Source organism: Artemia sp. Qi Xiang Cuo, chromosome 5 (genome assembly GCF_049724085.1).
Source record: "Artemia sp. Qi Xiang Cuo chromosome 5, ASM4972408v1, whole genome shotgun sequence".
Lineage (NCBI taxonomy): Eukaryota > Metazoa > Arthropoda > Branchiopoda > Anostraca > Artemiidae > Artemia > Artemia sp. Qi Xiang Cuo.
Window position 1 is genome coordinate 45,431,836 of NC_142798.1, and position 22,371 is coordinate 45,454,206.

At 36.9% G+C, this 22,371-nt stretch overlaps 1 protein-coding gene across 1 annotated transcript in view; it reads left to right on the forward strand.

Moving 5' to 3' along the window:
- pelo (pelota mRNA surveillance and ribosome rescue factor) overlaps window positions 1-22,371 on the forward strand; it is a 495,594-nt gene that overhangs the window by 380,995 nt on the left and 92,228 nt on the right. The window contains exon 8 of the mRNA XM_089088867.1: window positions 21,486-21,678. Coding sequence (XP_088944993.1) covers window positions 21,486-21,678 — 193 coding nt within the window. The remainder of the gene's footprint in view (window positions 1-21,485; window positions 21,679-22,371) is intronic.

The window sequence follows — 22,371 nt, forward strand, 5'->3', positions numbered from 1 at the left end:
GTTCCAAAGTTTCATATGCGTCCATCACGGACTGAAATGTTTCATTGGTGAAATGGTTTAAACCTTTCAACTAAATATAGCTCAACAAAAGGCTTAGCTTTAATTTCGGGGCAGATTGTTAAAAGCCGAATCCGGAGATGCTGTTTGTTGTCTCTTTTTCTTTTTATATGTGCCAAAGTCATTGCTCAGGGCATAGCCATTGAGGTTATCAATGCGAATGAGAGTATTGATGGCTTACCATTAGCTTTCTGGCGCCCTCGAGTGGAAACAAGTCTTCCTAATACACCTTCTATACTAGAAGCAGTTTTTGCAACTATTGGCCGTTCCCACTGACAAATCGCATAAAATAAACTTGTAAGTTGGATTGTAAGCATACCGTTCGCTGACAATATAGGATAGTGAAGATACTGTTCCACTGATAATCAGGATCGTCAGTTGGTAATCTAGACCATGTATTTGACTACTTAGCTCGAAAGAAAGATTTTTGGTTTGCATTCTGGATTTTGCCGTGTTGTGGGGATTTAAGAATTTTCCTGTTCCACGGTTTGCAATCTGAAAATTCAGATTTGCAAATTGGCTTTCTTATTTCTTCCACTTTTATTTCTGAATCTTTTTTTAAGAGTTTGGTTTGTCAGCGGAAAACATCAGATGCTAGAGACTAATTTGCAGCCCCTTATTCGTTTCTTGACATCTTCTTATATCAAAACATCCGCAGGGAACGATAGTTTATAGTAAAAAATAAATACTTCTTGACTACGTCGTCAATAATGCGTTCGAGCATCGGTAAGTTGAAGAAAAAAAGTCTAAGGACGTTGATGATGTATCTGGCACCCATTTAAGTTTGTCAGTGATAACCTCAGATTTACACTGAGTCGGGGCTTTGCTTGTTTTTACACCGATTCAGGACTTCATTCGTTTTTGCGCCGAATCAGTCTGGCACTTACCCTTTGCTTGTATTTGGTCTGCGTTGCGACGGAGTTCTCTCTCGTAAGGACTCAGGACTTGGCTTGTTTTTGTACCGAGAAAAGACTTGGATTGTTTTTTACCGAATCAGAACTTAACTTTTTTCGCTCTAAATCAAAGCTTAGCCCTTTTTTCCTTTTATCACAACTGCAATTAGCTCGTTTTACATTGAACTTTGACTTGAGTCATTTTCACACTGAATAAATACTTAGCTGGCTTTCGCACTTGGTCAGGAATTTCTTCATTTGCTCACCGTGTCTGGCCGTGACTTAAACTTAGCTTATTTTTACACTGATTCAGTACTTAACTTTTTTTGGCACCGCAGAATCGGAATTCTTCAGCTTGGAATTAATTCGGTTTTACACCAAGTCATGATTTAGCTCTGAATCCACTCATTTGGAATCCGCAGCTCGCTGTTGCACAGAGATTGAGAATACTTGTATGACTCTGGTCTAAACAGGTAGTAGGGGGAAGTGTTGAAGGGTTCAGTATGTATCTCCGATCACGCAGGTTTAAATTCTTCAATTTACCAGTGAAGAGTGGCCCAACTACCTAATTTTCGACTCCCGTTGTTGGGGCCTTGTTGTTTATGCCATTCCTTTAGGCACACTCTTTCGAATTTCTTATCAATTCGTGTGGTATGGAAAAGGGTTGGTTGCCCTCCAATGTTATTCAGTCCTTACAGGGCGCACCAAAGAGTAGGGAGGGCATAATGACTCCCACTCCTACATAATTCGGTTATCAAAAGAATGTATCTCCACTAACGGGTCAATGACCCCATTTTCAAGGTCAATCAGAGGCTGTTTCTAAGTGCATTGACTTCGGGACGAAGTTTGCGAATGCGCATTGAATACTAACGGTACAATGTTATTGAATACTGACCCTACATAATTTATTCAAGGATTATTGATCCACGAAAGGGGACTGATTTCTGAGAACTTGAGTGCATAATCGAGAGAAAGTGGACTTCTGGGAAATTGATTACATAATCGGCGGCGAATGTATTGATCGAGTCTAACGGGAACAGGATCACGTGTCTCTTTCTAAGCCAATCAGGGAGTCGGAAATATTAGCGGGACAGGATTGCAGAGAATATAAGGAAAGGATTTTTGCTATAGTTTTTATTAGTGTGTGAATAGAATTCAAAGGAGTGAGAACAGTTTGACTTTACTCATTAGGATATATTTGTAATAATAATGAGTGGAATGTTTACCCTATTAGAAGTCTATAGTGGAGTTAGTGGCAATGATACAAGAGCACCAAACATTGCGGTGGAAATCACGAGAGGATCACGGCTTTGTCTGGAATGGGATGAAGTATATGCAAGATATGTGATATCCTTGAGCAAATTTAAAATGGAGGATCAATTATGCTTCGCTGCAAAAGTTGATATAGCGCATGTGAATAGACTTCAATGTGCTTTAAGTGCATTAGTGAAGCATATCGAAGACAATAAACTGTATCGCTAATTGTACATGTATAGTATTATTGTTGTAATTATCCAACAAAATAGTTTGGAAATCGAAAATGTTCCATTTCTTTTTGTTAGAATGTTAGGCTAACGAATCATGGTCAGTCTAAAGTCAGCAGTCACAGTGATAGGATTAAAAAATGAATAAATTTGAGAAAGAGAATTCGATTGAATCTGGTGATTATGGAAAAACTGTTGATTTTGGATGATAATTTTTTCGAGTTATCCCTTCAACGCAAGCTATTCTCTCTGGGAACACTAGACAATATAATGAAAACTGATTCTCCCCCATTGGACTATTGTATGAAACAATGTCGACGTGACTCAAATGCTTATACTTAATTTATTGATTTATTAATTGGAACAAAACAGAATTATATCGTGGATATACTTTTGAAAACATTGCCATAGATTCAATGTAGATGGCTCCCCCTTCGAAAGAGGTTACGTCACAGAGTTACTCCTCTCCCATTCCTCCCTCTGAATTTATCGAATGAGGATGATCAGTTTCGTTTTAGCTGTGAGAGAGTTGACATCGGAAACAGAAAAATGTTCTATACATGTCCATTATGCATGTACACTCTTGGCAGTTGGACACAATGTGAGAATTGTACAATTATTGATGACTATAATGAAAAGTGCAAATTATGTAATCCTTGTAAATTACATAGAGGCTATGCAGTACAAATTAAAGGATGTAATTCATGTCTTGAAGAGATTTGTGACTCTCACCCTAGAGGACATATGTGCTCCAATTGTCACTATGACAAATGTGATCAGTGGGAGAATACTTACCCCCCTGGGATTGGAAAGAATCTCGAACATGATTGTAGTTTTTTTCCGTGATATTTGTATCTTCGTGGATTTAAATTATTTGGGGAGTAACTATCTGGTCTACGATTCAACTGTTGGGGCAAGAAGACAATTTGGTTTCTACGTGATCATTGTAACGACACTGTTTATTATGAATGTAAATCAAGGAATTTTTATTATACAGCTATTGAATATAATTAAAACTGTGAAAATACCGTAAGTGATATCACTTCGAATAAGCGGTTTGAAACTCGTAGATGTCACAATGGGAATGTATATAGTATCATTGACTACACAAAAACATATGACAAGACTGAAGTTACATTATAGTGTAGAAAATGTGACCCTGACTTTGCAGCCAATCAAGATCAATATACAGTGAATCCAAATGATTTACCAGCATAAGTGGTTCACGACAGTTGCCTATACACCGAAGAAGAAGAAATCGAAAATGAAGAATAAAGACATTGTTATATATACATTTTTCATTTATTAATAAACATATTCACATACATTTTTTAAGCACTTTACTCGTAGGGCACCAAAATTTATATTATACAGATCTGAGAGTATATTTTCCATCATAAAGTCGTTCAGACGTAGATTGTCTACATAAATGTTGAGAAACTGCTTATAAGTATAGCCGCGACATCGGAACACAAAATATAGTAGTGCATGGAAGCCACAGCTTTTAGTCGTCAGATCCTGCACTCTTCCGATTTTGAATAATAGTTTTCCCACTGCTCTCAATATAGTTGCAGATGTGTGGAGAGTAGAATGTATAGGGTAGACCAAAAGGATCAAAAAATTCAATCGTCTTCATTGTTTGAAAGATGCACAACCAATGACCCGTCTGCACAGTCGACGGACTGCTATTAACAATAATTAGGGTATTGTTGACACTTTGAATTTTTCCAAGAAAGTCCGAGGGCAGACAATATGATCTGTATTTGGACATGTAGGGGTCAATATTAAGTACATTGATTATTTGACTGGTGTTCATGGTGCCAAGTCTAGTAGAACACTGCCTTCGGGAGTGATTTCCCAATAGGTTTCATATGGGTTTAGCGAGATTAGTGCAATACTCTCAGCCAATGGGTCAGCAAATGTACACTCTAAACGCACACTCCCCGTACGTACTATACTCATATCCTGGGTGCCAGAAAAATCCAATACAATGATACCATGTGTTTTAGCGAACAATTCTTCGGTTATACCATTTTCAAATAGTTGTGAACCATGATCTAGGGTTTGCATGGTCAACTCATACAAAGTTCTATAGGATTTATCAAAAGATAGATTGTAGAGTGGGATTCCATTTACTTTGCAGACAAGAGATGAAAGCCCAAACATCTCAAATTTATGTGGACATCCAGTCCACGATTCTATTGCACTAGTGCTTTTTACAAATGCCAAGCCCAGTTTTGATGGAATTTCGCCATTGATAAAGGATGAGTCGGTGAAGGTGCGTGACCCCACGGCAATATTACGTTGATTGGTGATTGTATGAGGAACAAGTAGTTTAATATTATTTCCACTAGCTCTCAGTTTTTCCACCGCCAAAGCAACAGAACTCATAACTTGTTGTTTGCATACATGAAGTATTGCCGAGGTGAGAGAGAGTTACATCAGGACTGGCAGCAAGTTCTTTTCGTAAAATGAAATTGGATGGAGCAAGCGTCAATTTTATATACAATTTAATATTAGGTGGTAGCCAATGGGGTATATTCAGGGTCTCATGGTATATTTTTCCAACTAGATGTAATTCACTAGTTGTAGCATTTTTAAATGCATCTGTGCTATCAGTATTAGTAATATATTAATATCCATTGGAGGTGCCTGTCAATTCCTTGTATAACTTGGGTGTCATCAGCATGAATTGCATAAAGCTTGTATAATTTGAGAGATTGCGCTCACCAGCGTGCCATTGAAGTAGACACGGATTTGGCGGAATAAATTATGTAATATACAATTTTCATAGGATATTCCATCGACAAGAATTGGCAATGTATTATCGGATTTCCGGACTTTCATTCGTAAATCTATAAATGTCGAAGACATGTCCATAAAGTAGTCTTTATAGGAATAAATTTGAAATTGGATATCATCGGAGAGGGGTTGTTGAGGATAAAATTGTTCATAGTATCCGTGTTTTGCTCTCATATCCACATTTTCTGCATTGAATAGATTCAATGAGGAGGTGATTGAAGGTTGAGAATCCTTATGCGGTAGGTAGGACATCTTAGGAAAAGAAATCTAGTGTTGATCTAACAATTCTCTTCCTGGGGCTTCTTCTTCTACTGTTTACAGTGCGTGTCGGTTTTTCCTTCTTTTCTTTGACAGGGGTGATGTCTTTCGTTTCTGTCCTGAGTAGAGACTGATGAGTGATGCATTGTTTCTCGACCTTTTTAAACCTTTTTTTTTTTAATCTCTCGCCAAGGGTTTGCGCACTGGACCAGAGATTTTCCGAAGCACTTTTTTTAAAATCCTTACCAGAGCCTCAATCGTATACCGTAGAGGATGCAAAATCTGTTACAGCCGGTACAAGATATTTTCTAGCAAGAGTGAGTGCAGAGTGAAACAGTTTAACAAACCAACTGCCAATACCATAGCCAGACATCGACGAGCGACCTTTGTAATAGTCCATTCCATTGCCCTGTTGTCTTGGGCCAAGAGTATTAACATAGCAGTCAATATCAGGACAAACGAATATCACTTTCCTATTAGACATCTTGTTGTTGTTGAATGATGGGTCGAAAATGGCATGTAATCACAGCCAAACGTTTTGATATTGCTAGGGGATCACCTAATTCAGTTCTTAGTGTGAACTGACAGAGTTCCAAATAGGAAGTGTTTACGGGAATATACTGAATATGCTTTATATTGTAGTGGTGAATATGTTCTTGATTGGTTTTTCGTTCAAGAACTCGTAGGAGGGGAACATTGCTATTGCCAACCCGAGATGTTTCCACAAATGAAGCATAGAGGAATATACAAGTGTCTGAGGCGCAACCAGGTCGATAATCAGCTAAAATAACATCTATCCCGTTAACAGTTGCAGCATTTCTACCACTGATCAAATTCTGTTTAAAGCCAAGAACATCTCTCAGATTATCATTGAGATGAATCATTTCAGTGTCAACATATGAGGTAATGTAAATCCTATCGTATTCCATTGAATAGTTAAAATAGAATGAATCATTCCTACGATATGAGAATTTTCTATTAATTTTTGCACACAAATCCTTCATAGTACCATATTATTTATATTTCAATTTGACATGAGGATATTCACTAGATTTCAGTGCTTCAACCCATTCATACTCGGCAAAGAGCGACCAATCGAATGGTATAACTTTTATCTCATATTTGCGATCTTTTCTCAGGGTGTCATATGTATTTTTGAGAATACAGTTGACAAGAACCAGTTCATACTTTCCATAATCGAACTTATAGTGGGGCGGATTCTTATCCAAAAGTCAGTTGTTTTGTACAAATCATTGTGAAGAGGATCGGAAATCCGGGACTTAAAGTTCACATAGAAACCATTGGGTAATGTTAATGTCTTGAACAGTAGACCAAAAATCAAAATCAGAGTTGTATCCTAGCCAGCGAACAAGCAACTGTCTCTTGCCTCTACGATTACGACTCTTTAATATCTTCAATTTGATAAATTTCATTAGTGTTTCTAACTTTTTGCAAATCATATTCATAAAAACCGCCGATAATCTCATCAGCTTTGGTGTCTCGCATTCGATATGTCGTGGGTGTAGTGTCTAGGATGTTGGACACTTTAAATAGTTCAGTGCTCCATAAATAATTCCTCTTTTCAAAAATATTGGTGGTTCTATTAATTCGAACAGTATCACCAACATTGAATTTCTTCTTCTTTTTCTCATTGCCATTGGAATATTGTTTAAGAAAAACATCAAATTTATTTTCACTGCAATGAACTTCCTGAGGGTTTGAGTTTGACAGAGATCGATGGGGTCGATGGTTGTATATTTCCATGATTTTATCTAAATCATGAATAAAAGTAGCACTATTTTTCAGTGTACAATATGTTGAAAGTAATAGACGGATCGTTCTTATCAATTGTTCAGCCAATTCAGCCTTTATCGGACTATGACTGTGATAGAATTTTGTATTATATTTCAATAGAGCCTTTTGCACATGTGGATTAACAAATTCGCTACCGCGATCTGATTGAATTTTTGTTTATATTAATCCTGTTCAAGAATACTTTCTAAAGCATGAGCAACTTCAACACCTCTCTTTGATTGCAACGGAATAGCATATGCATAGCGACTAAAGACACTGATTGCAGCTAGAATATATTTGTAGGGTGTATTGTGACGCCGTTGAATCGCGTCAAAAGTTAAAAGATCAGTTTGCATTATATGCAGAGGGAAAAAGGCTTTACTTTATCGATATTGTTTTGCCACGAAGCCTGTGATTCCGTTGCAGTGTTTAACTCGGTTCATTCTGTAGATACTCTTTTGCTTTTTTTTTTTTTTTTAATGTGCTGCCATCTATGTTAGAGGCAACTTTAGAAAGCGTTTTTGGGGAACTTAGACTTCCCGTTTCACCAATATTTTGATAGACATGCTTCAGAACTTCAACCATTTTGAACGTAAACACGTAGTGTAATGTCAACTCCCCTTTTACATACTGGAGGGTGAATTAATCCGTCTTCGCTTTTGACTAGCCACCATCGTTGGTGTTATAAAATCATTGCTGCTGCTGCTAGTATTTTCAAATATTGAATCATCTTCTTTTTTAAATGGTGGTGGTGTTGTTGGAGGACTATATTCTCTTAGTTTTTTTAGAATTTGCTTATTGCCAATAAGACTTTTGGGGAAGTTTTATGCATTTAGAAAGGTGTATAGATTATTGTCAAAAGATAAAATTCCTTTAAGATTCGTCACTATATCACAAATTAAATCAACTAGATTATAACTTTTTCCCTGAATTATAATTCGTTTCCCTGTGCTGTCAACTTGAACTTGATCACCAGTTTCCAACATGAGATATGTTAATACTCTTTTACTCTGTTCTCGATAGGTCACTGGCAATAGGTTTCCAATTGTTGTCACTATGGAATTCAATTCCTTCTCCTTTGATTGCACTGAATCTTGAGGAGATATTTCCTGTTTAGAGGGATCTGTGACGGTGACGGTGGATAGCTCACGATAAGGTCTATGTTTGTCCAAGCGTCGCAATGCATCTTGAAGTAAAACTAGCTTTTTATCATATGCAATATTTTCACCATTATCTAATTTACTTATATTGTCTTCAAAATGTTTCATGGGCAACAGGACAAGTTAAAATGGGGTCAATTTATAGGGTTTAGCCATTCTCTAGGGAAAACTGTTTACAAGTTCTGCAAATATTGGCAGTAAAAGTGTAAAAAAGCTACCGCCCGCTTGAAGGAGACGTTTTCTTTTAAAAATTTTCCCCTTGTTTTTGCAAGCCAAAGCACGTACTGTGGAACGAAGTTGCTTTGTCTGTTGTCTAACACCTTCTGGCAAGTGTACATTGCCCTCAGTTAAATTTAAACAAAGTTCAGATATTATATTAATGAAATCATTGTCAACACCATGTTTGGACTTAGCCCTCCTGAGTGGAGGTTTTGAAGTACCTAAAACGGAAAATAAGTGCCGTTGTTCGTGTAGTTTCTTCAGTGTCATCATTGCAACTAATAGCTTTTTTTACTGTTCACCGGAAGATATACTGTAATTTCTTTGTCGAAAATATCTGTGACTACACGTAGATCCTCGGGTGTATTCTGATTAAGATCTAGCAAAATGTACCCGTAGGGCTTATTTGTCGCCTGAGTGTACGCTGACAGCAGAAATTTGGGAGCGCCGGGACATATTTGCTTATTAAGAGTTATTAGCGAGCTAGAATCACGAACAACTCGATAGATAATATAGATTTTGCAATTCAAAGCAAGGGTTCTCATACATTTGCTCTGATGAAACAGATTGTGTAGAACTAGGGTTATGGAAGTGTTTTCATGATGAGAGCGAACGGTAAACAGCTGTATCATTTCTTCTGAGAACTGTTCAATTGATTCAGCCAGATCATCAATAATCAGCCACGAGTTTGGTTCAATACTATTGAAAACATCAAGTCCCTGTATGAATTGTATTGGTATAGATGTGGCAATAGCTTTTATTTAATCGTAGGATTCCTACCAGATACTTTAATAATAATAACTTTTTTGTTTTTTCCAAAAACATTTTATTACTATTATGAAATATTTTAGATAAAAGTTTCGTTTTTACCGAAACTGATTGGCCACACAGAAACGATATAAATGGTGTTTTAAATTGATACATAGTGCTGCTGTTGTTGACAACAGTCAGACTGCAACTAACTGTAAACCATACTTGTCCAATGAATAAGTAGTAATTTTTTCTTAGATCTATCTATTCAAGAACAACAAAAACAATATTTCATTCATTTATTCGACATAAGAACACTTGTTCAACAAGAACAACATTTATTGAACAAAAACACTTGTTCAAAAATAACAAAAACCATATTTGTACAATAATATTTATTAACATGAACAACAATAATATTTATTAACAACAGCTTTTTTTTCACTTTTTTTTTGTTCAACAATAACAATATTTATTATCAAAAGCAGTTTTTTGTTCAACAAGAACAACGACACTATATGTACAACAATAACACTTTTTGTCCAGCAAGAACTACACTATTTGTACGCACACACATTTTTGTACAATAGCACTTTTTGTACAACACTTAAAACACGAACACGAACAATAGCACAGTTGAACACTATGAATTTAATCCCTCCCACCCTCCGGAGAGCCGCGGGACGAAGGCCGGCCAGGGGCGGGCCCCCCCACCCCCAAGGAACCGCGCGCCGAGGCCGGCCGAGGGCGGGACCCACCACCCCCCCGGGACCGCTGGGGATCGAAACAGTATACAATAGTTGCCGTTACTGCAGGTTAGAGCATTCAAATTATAAGAGGTTAGGTTGGGTTAAGTTAATTCATGAAAGGTTTGGGTGAGGTTAGGTTTGAGTTAAGTTAATTTATGAAAGGTTTGGGTGAGGTTAGGTTTGAGTTAGGTTAATTTATCCAGACCAAGTTCATTGCGATAGTCCATGCATTCAACCCGGTTTGAAATTCTTTAGTGGCCATGGGGGAGTACATTTACACCATTTTCGAGCTCATAGACTTTGTCGGATGTACATGACATTGCATTCTTTTCCACTCTAACAGTATAATTTTTATACTGTAGAGAGCGAATTGCAAGCACTTTTGCTCTCGGCACTAAGTAGACTCTCTACACAGTCTCTGTAGACACTCATGTTGAAATTGTTCTTTACAAAATGTGTAGGCACCCCTTTACACGCCTGCTTTATATCCCTGTTATGAGTTTCAACGCAATAAACTTTAGGACCCGGGAACACCCCATTGGATATCAAATAACTCCTCGTCTCTGATTTTAACATGAGTAGTTGATTGGGGGCCTGACGTTTCACCAACTCGGGGTCGAGGGACGGATTCCAGTTAGTGAAATCCATCCGCGAGCTGATGTGTTCCCCGTTTTCTAAATCTCCCAATAAATCCCCGGTTTGTACTTTTAACAGCAGAGAATCTGTATCCCCATAGTAAACTTGAACCTCCCCCTCCCTTGGCCATTGCACCTTGCACACATTGTAAAAAAACGACAACATGAGCGTTTTGGAAATTTCGAGTACTGAACTACCTCCTGCTATATTCTTGTTCAGTACCACATTTCTCTTTTTTTTGTGTAGAAGAACCATGTTTGTCTCTATGCTCGTGAACGATGTAAACTTGGGGTCTGCAATATTTCGTGCACACTCTTGAGGGTCAGTCACGACGTCGCAACGAGGTCTGTTCCGTACGCTTTCACACATTTTTCCAATGGCTGAATTTAGAATGAGCTTGTACATTTCCTTCTCCACTTTAGTGTTTGCCCGAGAGCGTGTATCAACAAAGGTGTCGATAAACGTCTTTAAATAAGGTTTTTGACTGAATTGCAGGACCCTATGTATTTTGGTGATCTTGAAACCATTGTTCACCATCCAGTGCAAAAGCACATGATGAACAAAGATATTCTCTTTAGGGTCCAGATCTGCAATCAGTTTCTGCTTAGAGGAGGTCCAGTGCATCCCCACATCCTCAACCAATTAACGATTGTAGGGGTTCAGCGAGTCCTATGTCACTGGTTTAACGATACATGGAAAAAAAAATCATTGACTAAATCATGAAGTATTAGTAGAAAGTGACCATCAATTTTAAAGAACCATCCTTATGGCACATTGCTCTCAACGGTATTAATGTCGGGGAACTCGCAATAATTCTCAAGCCATTTATAGTACCCACACGGCAAAGAGTAGTGAGACATTGCCGAGGGGTACAATGAATTCATGTCCAAGAAAACTGCCTTTGACTTTACACCAGTGTCTTGTCCGCTTGGATCTGTTGTCAAAACGCAATCCCCATGAAAAACATACCCACCCCTCGTTGATCTTTCTACAAAAAGGTGTTGATCTGCATCAGTTATCAAGCCTATTTCATCCCTACTAATTTTCAAAATCAAGTTCATCAACAAATGTGGTGTGTAAAAATAATATCCTATATTTAGTTCAAACTCTGAATAGATTTGATCTGTGTTTTTACGGACAATATCCCACAGAATTAGATCGTCACTGGCCAAGTACAGTCTACAATAATTCCACCCATTTTTACAAATACCCTTAGCCCACGCCTTCATGGTAAATTCGTCTTCCTCAGCAGTGCATTCACCGTTGGTGAGTCAACTATAGAAAGCTTCAATTGGAGGTAGTTTCTCCTCGCTTAAGCGAGTTCCAGAACAGTAATAGTCGTATGCATATACACTTTTAAAGGTCAATAGGTCATACATTTCACTGTCTGGAAAGGGCTGTTTAAGCAAAGGAAAACTATCAAAATTGTCACTTTTCTGCACTTGAATCAATTGACTCTCAATGCCTTGGGCGAATAACTAAATGAATATAAAAACCTGATTGCATTCAGACACGTATGCCCGTTATTCACTACCTGCCCTTTCAACTCGACAAGCACTAAATTGTCTGCTGATTTGGGAATAATATTACAGGTAAATGAATTGTTTATCCATGGAATGTCTTCTCCCCTCCCTCCCTGTGCATGAGTGCCAATGCCGGTAAAATAAATTTTAAATCATAATTTGAATTATGAATAAAAACTGGAATAAAAAAGTGCTGGCTTACATTCACGTTGCATGATTGTTGTGCTACCCCTCTAAAATTACTGCCCCTAGATGATATTTCCTGCCACAAGTGGTCGTGATCTCTTACTTTCCCTTTCCCCCTCTTTTCACTCTAGTCCCTTTCCCCTTATCCCCCTCTTCAAACCACCCCCCCCCTTCCAAACCCAGCATATTTTGATTTTTAATCGCGAGACGATCCTCTGCAGACAATAACATAGGGTAATGTGGATTTCTCAAACGAGAAATAGCTCTATTAGCGGTGCCAATTAATTTAGTCAGTGCCTTGACCATGCACTCACCGTCATCCAACTTTTCGACTATTTCTAACAACTGCATGCTGTTAAAACTGTCTCTTTGCGAGTGGGCGTAGGAGACTGCAATGGCTCGATGTTCTTTGATTTGATTTGGAAGTCAAGGATCGTTCAGTTCCACTAGCTTCGCTTCACAATCTAAAGAGATTATGTTGCTCTGGAGGAGGGTATTTTGAAAATTTTTAAAGCGTAAAATGGCCCTCTCCCCCGAAACTGTCTCCACTGACTGGTAGCCATGCAGTCTACAATGCTTCATATGATCCATTAGTTTTAAATCGCTACGAAATCGAGACAGGCTTGTTGGACCGTAAAAACATGCCCCTATCTTCTTACCACCACCCAGAACTCTACTGATGTCTGTAATAGGATTAAAATGGCCAATTTTATTGGGGTCACTAGGTAGTGTGTACAACAACCAAACCCAGTGCTCCACCAATTCAATCGACGGGCCTCGTACTGGAAACACCACCCCCTTCTTTTTAGAGTGAACCCCATCCTCAAATTCTGTTTCATATTGAACCACAGTAACGCCGATAATTAAATGGGCATTGACCCTTTCAAAAATATCAATTGACCTGAGCGTTACTGGGTATTTCCCCTCTAAACAAGAAAAATCTACAATGGGAAAATCGGACCCCACCTTCCCATGTACGGCCCAATATTCTAATTTTTTCTTTGTAGCAACATCTGCTAGAGGTCGGAAAACTGAACTTAGGAAAGCGTATATGAAACATTTTTGGCCTTTTTCGAAACAGATTCGCTGAACACCTCTGCAACCCTCTAAATCTGGATTATATTTTAATTCAATTGCCCTCCCTCCCCCATGCCCCCCTCTTAAATTAAAATCTTTTTAAATTTACAATTATTAACACTTAAATTTTCAACAAATAAAACTACAGACCCACTACCATTTTCGCTATAATTTTCGAGATGCGTAATAATGTGGTCTATCCAATCCATGAAAACACCCTCAGAATTTTCTAAATGCAAATACACCACTCGCATCTCGGTATGTACATAATGATGATAAACCTCACTCTCACCTTCATTTAAATAAAACACCTTTAAAACAATTGAAACCTTAATTGAATCCCTACCCCCCCACAACTGAATCTGGTTTTCTAGCAGTGCACGAATTCTATCTACATATTCATGGACAATTTCAATAGAGTCAAATAGAAAATTACCCCCCATAAGCGAATTAAAAGGATCTCCAAAAGTTGCAGTGTAAACAACTATCGTATTTAAAATTGAATTTGACAGTTGGAATTCAGGAAATCTTATAAATTGGGTATTGTCACCACCCTCCCCCTCCCCCTCTTTTATATTATCACCACCCCCTCCCCCACATTGTTCAATAATAGAGTTGTTCGAAGCCACTTCATAAGTTTGAAGTGGAAGTATGTAATCAGTGGGGGGAGGGTTCCCTGTTAATTCCCGGGTGAAATCCTCTAAAAGCTGTAAGGTATTCGGACTCAAGTCCCCCTGCTCAACTGCACTATTATCTACATTTAAACAATCAGTTAAAAAATCGTCAATATTATCTGGTATTTCAAGCGAATTCACATTCCATGGTGAATTGTTGGAGAGCTCCACATGCGCATCTTTTTCTTCAATCGATGAGGATGATGACGGCGAATATGGTACCAATACAACCTATAAAAGAAAATAGCTTATTTTCAAAGTGTCTAAATCACCCTATTTTTAAAATTGGATTGTTATTTAAAACGTGCTTAGTAGCAGTATGCATATAGTAGCATTTGGTTTACTGTATATATATTCTGAAAGTTCCAACTTAATACAATCTAAATGATAACATAGAAGGTTTTGATTTTGTTCAAACAACCCCCCAAAAAATTTCATATTAATACTCTATATGCGTTGAAAAAACCGGGGTCTTTACTTTGTAGCTTATCCCTTTCAGACCATATCCTCTTTCCGATAGAAAATTGTTTTTATAATATATGTAGAGGCAAAGTGAAACATTCGTTAATAATGCAGTTTATATCGCAAAGATTTTGCTATTTACTATGGGGAAATTGTGACCTGAATATAGGGCCTTTTTTGGCTTCACTAAGAGAATTTAGCGGGCTAAATGTATGCACTTGACCTGATTCGAAAGGGAGAGCGCTATATTTCCTTTAGGAGAAAAATGTTTAGCGAGAAATAAAATTTAAAAACTTACATAATGATTTGCAGCTTGCTTGTGGAGTGTTGAAGGAGGCTCATTTTCGCATTGTATAGTCAGCGTTTGTTTCGAAGGCCCAGGCATTGCAGCTTACACAGAAGGTTCCGTAGCTAGAATGGGGCTTAAAGGGTGAGCATTTTTGGCTTGTAATAGGACCACAGAAGGCCCTGCAGCATAACTGGGATTCGATGGGGCAGCATCTTTTCCGTGTAGGGTGGCGATAGTCACATTCTCGCCTTGCACATGGAATGCAGATGGACCTGGTAAAGCATGATTGTGGATAGATGGGGCGGTGACATCCCTTTCTTGTATAGATGTGATGGCGGTGGCGATGACACTAGCTTGTACAGCGGGGTTCATCATATTATGAGACGCCGCCCATTCTCTTTTCGGTTTTCTGCCAGGATGCATAGAGGCTTGCGCTGGGGCTGCCTCACCTTCTCTTGCCCTCTTTGATGGAGGGGGCATTCTTCAAAGTTGTCCTTAAAAAGAAGAAAAAATTTAGTATGGAAAAATGATTCCCTTTTTTGCAGAAAGAAAAATTAGTACCCCCGCTCTTAACCAGAATTTATTGTTAGGCATAATTTTGTCTAGAAAGCTTTTATCCTCCTTTTCAGTAAAGCAAAAAGTGAAAATTTGCGAGAAATATACTTGGCTTAGAAATCAAACGTTTTTATTACACAACTTGTGAAAAAATAAAACTTGACAATCAGTAGTCTGTAGCCTTAGGATAGAAATCAATGTTTCTATTTTTACCATTTAGAAAAAAAATTAAAAAAAACACTATTCTTTAGAGCCAACAACTGCATCAAATCCAATACAATGATTTAAAATATAGATCTCAAAATAGTCAGCCATAAATATGATATAATTAAAAGTACCAAACACTAAACTTCAGTGTTGCTGGTCGGAATGAGCATATTAGTTTTCTTGTAAAAAGGGGTTACATGTCTGCACAAAGAATCCCCCCTCCCCTTACTTTTCACGCGAAGAAACAGTTTGTTTTCACCTTACATTGAAGCTGTTAGAATCGAGATATTGCCCCTTCCCCGCCTCCCCCCGTTTACATAATGTCCTAAAAATATTTTGTAGGCATTAATTTTTGAAATAACTCGTTTCCCTCTTCCATAGAACAGAATTTCGCAAGCTTAATCAGCAGTAATCTCTTTCTGCGTGAAACTGTTTTTAATTTGACCGGAAAAAGTATCATTTTTTCAGCGGAAGCTTTTGCTATCCAAATTCATAAGGATTTAGCAAAGTTGGATGTACTTTAAAGGGTTCAATAATTACATCTGTTTAAATCTTTGCGGGAAATCTGTAAGTCAAGTTATCGGACTTAAATGGGAACAGTATATTAAGGGTTGTTTGAAGTTGACTGTCACTTTTAGGTAAGATACAGAATTATTTCCAATGAAACAATTAAAGTCGTAAACCGAGGGGAGGGGTGAGGGTTTACATAGTAAAAAAGAGTGTATTTTACGCTTTCTATCAAGTATAAACATCATATCGTGGAGTTTTTATTGTGGGGGGAGGGGGTATCCCCTGAATTTGAATTTACTGGAGTGGGAATATTTAAAATGATTTTATTTGGAAATAAACTAAGAAAATCTATTAAACAGAACTCTCATTATAAATCGATGTAGACCAGAGTTTCCAAATCAATAATGTCCGATGCTTGTTCCATGTTGTCTTAAAACTTTATGATAGTTTAATCCCAACGCATGTGCGTTATATACAAAATCTCAAGGGAAAATTGTGATGTAATGGGCAACCTTACGTAACTTCCCTGATTGGCTTAGAAAAAGAAACGTGATCCTGTTCCCGTTAGACTCAATCAATACATTCCCCGCCATTTAGGTAATCAATTTCTCAGAAATCTACTTCCCCTCGATTATGCAATCATTTCTCAGAAATCTGTCCCCTTTCGTGGATCAATAATCCTTGAGAAAATTATGTGGGGTCAGTATTCAATAACATTGTACCGTTAGTATTCAGTGCGCAAGTGCCAAACTTCTCCCCAAAGTCATTAAACCTAGAAACAGAATCCCCTGATCGACCTTGAAAAAGGTGTCATTGACCCGTTAGTGGAGATAAATTATTTTGATAACCGAATTATATAGGAGTGGGAGTCATTATGTCCTCCCTACTCCAAATCTTTCAGTTTTCGATCGAATGAACTCTACTCCAAGTACATGTGACCATATCACCTATGCGAAGTGGCCGAATAAAAGAAATAATGTATGAGTGATATCGCTCTTTACTTAGTCAACGCCACTCCGAAGGCACATTTTTTTATCTTGTTGACCGTTAAACTTAAAGTGGCCACCTCGAAATTTTGACCTCTGTCATGTGGGACCGTAGGGGAGCTCGGGGTCACTTAATGTCATAAAGGGGCTCCAGGTTGCCCTCCAATCTGTTCCAGTTCATCATATGCCCCTAGAGCTATTCATTTGCAACGACTCTTAAATTTCATTGACACTTGTCATTTGGGTTATAAAAAGAGCCACAACACCGCGGTCATTTTTCATAATATCCTTTCATTTTGAATTCTTTTTTTTTTATTGTCATTTCTGTCGGTCTTAAATGTATTTTCCCCGTTCATCGTAATAAGTAATTTTTAAATCTGCTCTTTTTTTAAAGGTACATTGTTGTTTCAATTGTCCAAAATTTTTTTTTTTTTTTTTTTATTTGCGCTTACTTAAAAGGAAAACAATGAGCGCGATTCTTTAATTTTTCAGTCTTATGGTACACTCAGGGAGGCAAGCACCATTCATGTCTTTTTTTTATAAAATTTTGTATAATCTGTTTACCGAACAAGAAAGGCCTTGGAATTTTTAGTTTACGAGTATGGTAAATGAAAAAAAAATAAAATTTGTACCTGTTCTTTACTCTGGATTAAATAAAAAAAAAGCAAGTTTTTTGAACTGAAAGTAAGGAAAGGGGCTGTCCCCTCCTCAACGCCTCGCTCTTTACGCTAAAGTTTTTATTGTTTAACAAAAATAGAGTTGTGAGAAAGTCAAACTTAAGCGTAAAGAGCGAGGTGTTGAGGAGGGGACAACCCCTTTCATATACGGAATAATTTCTATTCGTTTTCAGTTTTAACGTCGTTCCTTACTTTAGTTAAAAAAAAACTTGTTTTTTTATTTGATTTTTGAACGTTTTTGAATTAATGCAAGTTTGGATTTTGGCTCAACGTACATGAATAAATAAAACAAAATTTGCATATTAATTTTACTTTTATTTGTTAAATGGCTTTCTCGAAACTTGTTTAATTTTATTTACGAACTTTTTTATTAGTAATAAATATACGTAACTTATGAATTAACTTACGTAACGAACATTATATTCATACATTTTTAAAACGTATATTAAGGGGTTCGCCCCCTAGTCAATACCTTGCTCTTTAAGCTAAAGTTCGAATTTTGTTCCAATTCTTTAAAAATGACCGCTTAATCACAAAGGCCGTTAATTAGAATACATAGCTCTTATGAAAGAACTAAAAAAATCTTTGGCTTAAAGAGCGAGGTATTGGCTAGGGGGTGAACCCAAACATATATGTAATATTTTCTGGTCGTTTTAAGTTTTGATGTTGCTGCTTACTTTCAGTCGAAAAACTTTTTTTTTAATATTTAATTTCTGATCTTTTTTTTAAATAATGCTGGGAAATCCGGCGTCCCCTTCATAGCAGTATCCCTTCCCCCATGAAAACTTCATTCATGGAAAGATCCTCCCACATAACCCCCGACCCTCCCCCCCCACCCAATACCAGAAAAAATTCCCCCTGAAAACCTCTGTATACTTCCCAATAACCAATGCTATATGTTAACATTGGGTAAAGTTCATAACTTTCAACCCTCTCCCAGGGGACTTCGGGGGATTAATTTATCCTAAAAGACATACTTATCATATTTTTGACCATGCTGAACAAAATGGCTATCTCAAAATTTTGATCGGGTGACTGAGAAAAAAATGACGGTGGGAGGGGGCATAGTTGCCCTCCATTTTTTTGGTCACTTAAAGAGGGCACTAGAACTTTTAATTTCCATTCCAATGAGTCCTCCCACGATATTCTAGGACCACTGGGCCAATGCGATCACCCCTGGGGAAAAAAAATCAAATAAACACGCATCCGTGATCTTTCTTCTGGCAAAAAACACAAAATTCCACATTTTTGTAGATAAGAGCTTGAAACCTCTACAGTAGGGTTCTTTGATACGCTGAATATGATGGTGTGATTTTCATTAAGGTTCTATAACTTTTAGGGGGTCTTTCCCCCTTTTTTTCGAAAATCAGCCAAACTTGATGAAACTTATATATTTGAAATCAGCATTAAAATCCGATTCTTTTGATGTATCTATTGGTATCAAAATACCGTTTTGTATAGTTTCGGTTACCATTTAGCCGGGTCACTCCTTACTTACAGTTCGTTACCACGAACTGTCTGACTACATAGGATCCTGGCCTTGGGTTTCTTGCCATCTTTAACCCCCGCGCCTCTCCGCATAGTTACTCTGTAAGGTCACATAATCAGCCAAATTTGTGCGCAAAAAATTCCTTTGACGGAAAAAAATTAACCCTAAAGCGAACAGAAACTAAAATGGATCATCAAGTCGGGCTTAAAACGAACAGAAATTACTGTAAGTGAATAACCGAATTCCTAAAAGAATCAGAAATTCAAATGAATAATAAAGTCAAACTAAAAATTTACAGAAAATACAATTATTAAGAATGGGGCTGCCACCCCCTCAAACAGATCTTGAATCGTTTACTTTTTTGTCATATCATCGACAACAACAAAAAATTAAATATTAATCAATATTACGAGGGAGAAAAAAAACCTTTTCTTAATATATCAGATTCGTGATTTTCAGTTCAATTCTATAATTTAAAAAAAAAACATTTTTTCACTAGTTTTCCTTTTGATTTCATTTCATCAAAATTCTAATCTAATCTAAAAGAAAGCAAAAAGCATTTCCTAGAATAAATACATTTTTGACTCTCAGTTTTCTTTTAATATTTTAGATATTCTTTTTTTAAGTATTGGCTTTCCTTTTGGTTCTATTTCAATCAAAAGTATATAGAAATCGATCCGTAAATTAAACCTTTACTGGTTTTTTTTTTTTTGTCGTATGTCAAAACCATGAAAACGTCAACTGGGTACTTTGGAAGTAAGCTAACCTTTTATTTTGACGATTTCAGCCTTTTGGGGGGATTGGCTCTCTTCTTACTTGTGATAATTTACTTTTTTTTTAATTTGATTTCATGATTCATTGTTGTTTTTTATCGTTTTACGTTTGGTTTATTCTTTCATAGTAGTTTCTGTTCTTTTAAGTTTATTTGTTATGTTGCTCAAATATGATTATTTTTATAAGTTTCATTTATTATTACAGGGCAAAGGTTATGGGAGAACATGGAATTAAATGGAAAGTTAAAATGTCAAGGAGAATTTTACCTTCCCAGAAAAAGTCTATTTAAAATAGTAAAACCAAATTATCCAGATGATTTGAATGTCCTAGATGTAATGCTAGCAAAATGAATGATTTTTTTTTTTAAGTTTTGAAAGTTGAGAGTGCAAGAATTTGTTTGGAAATTAATTAGACTAGGAATAAATGAAGGTGAAGAGCTGATGTTGGGTAACGAGACGATCGATCAATTAGAAAGATTTATTTTAGGGGACGATAGATTGCCGAGACAATAGTTCATTTTCGGAAAGCAAATACACTAAATCAACTCGGCTTCTGGAAGCATTGCTCTGCAGGAGTTAAATTTCGATTAAAAGGATTGGGTTAGAGGAAGCGCTACCCTTCACCGCATATAGCTTGGTATGATATTAAAACTTAGCAGAAAAATTAAGCAAGAAAAAACGGGTTTTAATTTTAATAAAGCAGTGAAACAATAAATAAAAACAAATAAACACTTTAATTAATAAAAATATTCCGAATATTTCGACCCCACGCCCGGGAGCCTTTCTCAACGGAAAAAAAACAACGAAAAAACGTTCGTTATAAAAAAAATAACACTCATAGAAATGCAACAACTGAACACACGAAAAAAAAAACAAATATAAATACAAAAGTAAGAAACCGACTCATATATTAAACAAAACTTCCAGCACTGGTGTTTTAACGCAAGAAATAAAAGCGAATGTCTATATTGATACTATGTGTCACTCTCCTCTTACAATCAGTGTATAAATGTGTTTATAGGTATGTTTATCATGGAATTAATAAAATAGTTTTTTTTTTAATTAAAATAAAGACCGACATTGAAACATAAAACGAGCAGAAATTATTCTGCTCGTAAAAATTTACCGTAAAGATCAGGAAAAAGGGGTGGGATAAGAAGGGGGCCATTCCCTTCTTAGAAAAATTTTCTTAAGTTTTGTTTCAATGTGGTTATTTCTTTCATTTGAAGATACTTGTTTTTTTTATTTAATTTTGTCAAAGTCTCTCATTTTTAGAGATTCTTCAAGATCCGGCTGTTTTGAGTCGGCTTTCGGATACAAAAGCTGCGGCCGAAGTCCAGTCATTAAGAGACTTCAACCAAATGCTTGGTACTGACCAGAGTAGAGCGTTTTATGGGTACGATCACGTAGCTGCGGCTGCTGAAGCACAGGCTGTCGACACCCTGTTGGTAACAGACAGCCTTTTCAGGTATTTTATTTTGCCCCTTTGCTTAAAGGTTGTTATCATGTATTACTCAGTCATTTTATCTTGGTTTTCGTTGGCACAAGCTTTTTTTTTACCTCTTGAAAAAACTGAGAAAACAACCTCCGAGGCCATGTGTGACTATATAGTTGCATAAATAGGTAACTAAAAAATATGCATAGTTATCCTTTACCGTAATATTCCGAGCCTAATTACTTATTAGACTGTACTCGAATTTGTTCACTCTTTCATTTTATTTTTTTTTTTTTTTTACTAAATAAATTGGACCGTTATTTTGACCTTTATATCTTATCTCTTTAAACGAGCAATAATTGTGTATGTATTTTTTCTCTTAAAAATGAAAGTTAATAACAAAGAAATATGCTGTTAAAATGTATGCCACTGAGGGAACAAAGAACTATGCGTTTACTATATAAGCGGCAGCCAGAATCACAAGCGGTAGAGATAGTATACTGAGCGCTAGAGTCCTTCCGCTAGACCCTGATTTCCGCCAAGGAGATTGGGAGGTGTTTTTTTTTTTTTTATATCAATCAAATCTTGATTTGAAACGGGTACCTGATTTCTTCACTGCTTAAATGGAGCAGTCCTTCAAACCCTTATCCCCACCCAGGAGATTGAGAGGTGCTTTTTTTATATCAATCAAACCTCGATTTGAAACTGGTGCCTGATTTTATCTCT